This window comes from Carassius gibelio, chromosome B17 (assembly GCF_023724105.1).
Source record: "Carassius gibelio isolate Cgi1373 ecotype wild population from Czech Republic chromosome B17, carGib1.2-hapl.c, whole genome shotgun sequence".
Taxonomy (NCBI): domain Eukaryota; kingdom Metazoa; phylum Chordata; class Actinopteri; order Cypriniformes; family Cyprinidae; genus Carassius; species Carassius gibelio.
In genome coordinates, this window is record NC_068412.1 from 7,134,910 (window position 1) to 7,140,068 (window position 5,159).

The 5,159-nt window shown below is 33.4% G+C and overlaps 1 protein-coding gene across 1 annotated transcript; it reads left to right on the forward strand.

Annotated features, from left to right (window-relative positions):
* The first annotated feature begins 297 nt into the window (after positions 1–297).
* Positions 298–4,851, forward strand: LOC127976119 (39S ribosomal protein L33, mitochondrial-like). Its single transcript, XM_052580280.1, has 4 exons — positions 298–445; positions 735–753; positions 1,169–1,275; positions 3,733–4,851. The coding sequence occupies exons 1-4, from the start codon at positions 424–426 to the stop codon at positions 3,780–3,782; spliced, it is 198 nt and encodes a 65-aa protein (XP_052436240.1). The 5' UTR covers positions 298–423; the 3' UTR covers positions 3,783–4,851.
* The last annotated feature ends 308 nt before the right edge of the window (positions 4,852–5,159 follow it).

A 5,159-nucleotide genomic window follows, 5' to 3' on the forward strand; every position in this document is an offset into this window, starting at 1 on the left:
GCCACAACCAGAAATAAAAAAAACTGCAACCGCGTTAATTGCGTTATTTTTTTTTAACGCGTTAAATATTTCTAATTAATCGAATGCGTTAACGCGCTAATTTTGACAGCACTATATATATATATATATATATATATATATATATATATATATATATATATATATATATATATATATATATATATATAGTAAGTTTCTTATGTTCTTAACCTTACATATCCACATGTTAAAGACATACTGTACATAAAATGCGTAGAACCAAGCTAACCCATAAGCGAAATTACTTTAGTTCCATTAATGTCCCGATGACGCACATGACACCGGAAGCATTGGCGCTTTAGCCGGAAACTTTCAGAGGTCAGAGGAGCTGGAGCTCAAAATGTGACATTTTCGAGCGGTTACTTATGTTATAGAAGAATAAGAATGTTTCTCACTTCCGTAAACTGTGAGTACACCTATAATGATAATATCTGCGATATGAAACTAAAGATATACAGAAAACGTCAGTATAAATGCGGGCAAAACGACTGCAGAACAGATGCATTGAGTGGCGTCTAATAACTAACGTTAGCCAGTAGTTTCATGTATAAATGTATATTTGCATATTGATAATATGGCACAATTAAAATTGGATATGAGGAGATTGTTATTTATTATCACATCATATTATTCATTACACTGAGATGCCAGTGCTAATTACCTTTTTGTTTTGCTTCCTTTTTAACTCTATCTAGTTGCCAAGAGCAAATCTAAGTGAGTATTCACACATCTTTACGTTGTACTTGTTTACATACTAAAACTGTGCTGCACTAATATGCAAGACTGTTGCTGTTTGAGGAGATTACCCACTTCTATGTAAAGCGCTTTGAGTGTCCAGAAAAACGCCATACAGTATAAATGTAAGGAAATATTAAGACACACTGCTGCCATGTTGAACTCTTATGTATGATACATTTTTTAAATTACACTTCACGGTCTAATATTGCTTTTTGTTCTGTTGCTGAACATTATACAATTGTTAGAATAAACTAACAACTTAACGGTTTATTCTGGTAGGTCTGTTTAAACACTTGATTTAAAAATAGTTCCTGTTCCTTGGTTAGGTTGTTTTATGACAGACACGTTGAAGTTAGTGCTTTGTATTTACCTGTGGCTTCTTCTGTTTCAGGACTTTGCTGGTTCAGATGGTGAGTGCAGCTGGCACAGGTTTCTCTTTTAACACGAAGAGGGGCCGATTGAGGGACAAACTGGTTTTGCGAAAGCATGACCCCATAGGTGAGGTGAACATTGTCTGTCACTGTAAGAATAATTGAAAACTCTGAATTGATTTCCAAAAAGAAAAAAACTCTTTATACTGTATTTTAAATTTTTATTTTTATATACATTTTAATTTGATTAAAAAATATCATAATCATAATAATAATAATTTTACATCATATTCTATTTAAAAACATTCACTTTGTATTGCATCGATAGAACCCAGAAACCTTTATATTAAAATAAATCTGAACCCTTTGAATTAATATTTGAAATACATGTAATTCTACAGTTGTTTTATAGAAAATATTGTTTTAAAACTCTACTGAGCATGTCTGTCACAACAAACTTTTAAATAAATATTGGTAACTCTTTACATTAACGTTTCATTTGTTACATTAGTTAGCTACAGTTAACCTAAAATAAACAGTTCATATAGTTTATTTATTCATCTCATTTAGCTAATTTCAGTATTATCAATACATTTAAAATCAAATGTTGTTTCTGTTATCATTAGTGCACTGTCTAAAATGAAGAGTTGGAAAGATTTGCATTTGTTGACATTAGTGAATGCATTGGCTAATTAACAATGAGCAATAAATATTTTAAAGGATTGTTTTATTTTTGGTTAAGTTTGTAAAAAATATATTGTAACAATAAAACCTTCGTAATCATCGGGAAGGAGGAGGCGGGAATCGGCGGACAATCAACTGAAACTTCAATAATCAAAATAAACACAAAACAGCGCACAAGCCTCTCGCGGACGACTGTTGCGCACAAATAAAAAGCAAACACAAAATAAAGTCCAGGCCTGGTCCTCTCTCGTCCGTCACTGTCGTCGCTCCGGTTTTATATCCCTCCATCTCCTCCATGGGACTCGAGATCGGTGGGTCGAGCAGGTGTCGCTCATTTCCCAATCACTCCACCGGCCTCGCTCCAATTCCCACGTCTCTAGGCCCGCCCCACTCGTCACATATATAATTCTTCCTTGTTCATATTCACATTAATTAATGTTTTAATTAATGTTAAAAACAAATACACCTTTTGTTTTAAACATTTTAACTTTTAAAATTAACATTGACTGAAGTGAATAAATGCTGTAGAAGTAGCTTATTGATCATTGCTAGTTCATGTTAGCTAATGTATTAACTAATGTTAACAAATGAAACCTGTGAGATCTATTGTAAATATTTTTTCCATACACTTTTTTTTTTTTCTAGGACTGTCAATAGACTAAATAATTGTGAACTCATAATATGCTTTTAGAAAGCAGAAAGACAAGGTAATAATATTTGGTAAAAATGTATTGAAGTCCAAGTGAACCTGAAGTTGCTACTGACTGTAGTTCTGTATAGTGACTTATTTCCAAACAAAACCAAATATTGAAGAGGGCGGGTTTCTTTTTTTCTTTTTTACAAAATGATATTGAACACAAATTATAAATTAAATTTCCTTTTATTATTGCTTGGACAAAATCCTGCACATTTCTTTGTGAAATTGAAATAGAATACTATACCAATATACTAATATAGCACTTGCACATTATTGCTCTTTTGTTGGGTTTGATTGCTTCTATTGTCCTCAAGTTGCTTTGGATACAAGCGTCTGCTAAATGACTAAATTTAAATATAATGTAAATGTTAACAACAAAACTAAATTGTTATGTTAAAACAAGCACCAAATCAAATAAATCTCTTTAAAAAAATAAGACTTTGTCTGTGCTCTTTCCATTTAAGATTAGAGGCAGGTGGCGCTTAAAGCCTTTCCTTGGTTTCCGCTGTAAACAAAGCAGCACTGCACTTTATGAACTTTAATATGCGTTATACAGAGGCAAGATGAAAAGAAAAAAATACTATGTAAACTTGGGAACCATCTAAACTTTTCTAAAGTAAGTTCCCCTCAGTCATACATTCATATAAACTCCTACCCATAACTGAATCACATTTTGTTTAGCATCTCAAACGATTTGAATCGTCACATTTGAATCAATTTTCAACTGGCTCACAGTTAATCGTTACATCCTAAGATTTTGATGAAAGGTTACCAAGACAAACAATTATTATTTGTTTTCTTCAGTGGATTAATTTGCTCGGATTAATTTGTTCACTTTAAGACTAACAATGTGCACTAACAGACTAAATATAGTACATTTTAATTTCACGAAGACTTGAAATATTGTCTTACATTTCATAAATATATTAAAGATGCAAAGTACATTTTATAAAGTCTTTTTCTTTCAAGTGTTCTATGGATGCAAACTTGAAAACCACTGAGGTTGTGTACTCCTGTAATGATGATGACAAAATATACATTCGATATGTTGTGCTCTGACTTAAAAAATTTTTTTTTTATAATATAAATTTTATACATTTTGTTGGGTTTTTAAAATAGATTGCTATAATGTTTTGTTTGTTTGTTTTTCTCTTCATATTTTAATTAATGTTTTAATGTTTTCCTCTTCATTGCTCTCCACAGTGAACAAACATGTTCTGTTCATTGAGAAGAGGAAAATACGATCTCTTTAAAAATGGAGGAATCTCTTTTGACACAGACACTGAGAAAACTTTTTGACACGGACCCTTTTTTCAAGCATTATTGGCGTAAAACAACTGCCACAGTGTGATGATCAACATCCAGCATATGCAAGTGTCACTAAACAACTATGAAGGAAGAAGATTTACATCAAAGTAAAGACCCTGCATCGCTGCAGCTGTGGATGACTGGTCTAATTGAGACCAGAAATGAGCTGTACATCCTGTCAGGATAATGTGCTGTTAAGGCCATTACAATAAGTGTATTATTTTGGATTTGTTTGGTTCTTTTGTTTTCTTTTTTGTACCATGTCAGAATTTTGACCTACTGCAAACAATGAACCACCTACTCAATGACAGATTGCTTTGGGCTGAAGTGGATTTGTTGGAATAATTAGCCTACAAAATGTTTAGCAGAAAACAATGTTCATAATTGTTTGACAAAAACAATGTTTGTACTTTTTTTTACATACATTTACATGGTTTTATTTATTTTCAGACATAATTAAACATCATATCTCACCTCATTTACAAATAATGCCAGGAAATTACATTATCTGGAACTCTCCAGTACATGGCATTGTTTATTATACAAACAATAATTCTGTGGACACTGTGCACAGGTTAACGGTGTTGTTTTGAAGCCAAGGGTCACCTTCAGAACAGTTCAGTTGGCAGATCCTTCTGAAATGGAAAAGATGTTTGAGTGCCAACAGTTTGTACAGACACAGCTGCAACAAGGTTGGCTCTCCTTGCCATCTCTTCCAGCGGCATTGTGGGATAATGGGCCATGTAGAAAGCCAGAGCACCAATGAAGCTGTCGCCTGCTCCCTGTTAAGAAATAGTTCCAGTTCAGTTTGTGGCATTTAAATGAATGTTTATAATGCGGAACAGAAGAACACTGAACTTTGCATCATAGCTTGGAAAAACAAATATGTCAGCAGGGGGTGCCGTCATACTTGTCAATGCCAGTAGGTCCAAAGGTTGTATCTTGTTAAACAAATGGCACCACAATGTACAAATTTTATTAAATCAATCTCAAAATAAATATTAAACTATCAAATCCTTGTGATAATAATTAATGATGATGACATGACTTTACATTTCTATTTGTGTTCTAGTCGTGTGTTTGCCGTTGTGCAAGGCATGTGAGGAAATCTGTAGATGCTGACTTGGGTACGGGTCACAAGGGTCAGAGTGAAACGACACGCATGATTAAAGCTTTTCTTGACCTCTGTCAGTGATGTAGGGTCGCCTTCTGCCTCAAAAGTCTTTGTCAAGGTCTTCTGTTTGAGTTGAGCACTTGCTGAGACATGCAGTGTGACATTAAATGTGTGTGGCCATTTTTGTCTGCTCTCCTACTATAATTTC

Coding starts and splice junctions, on each gene's coding strand:
- LOC127976119 (XM_052580280.1), top strand. CDS start 424: ATGTTTCTCACTTCCGTAAACT. Junction 1,276..3,732: donor GCGAAAGCATGACCCCATAG/GTGAGGTGAACA, acceptor TGCTCTCCACAG/TGAACAAACATGTTCTGTTC.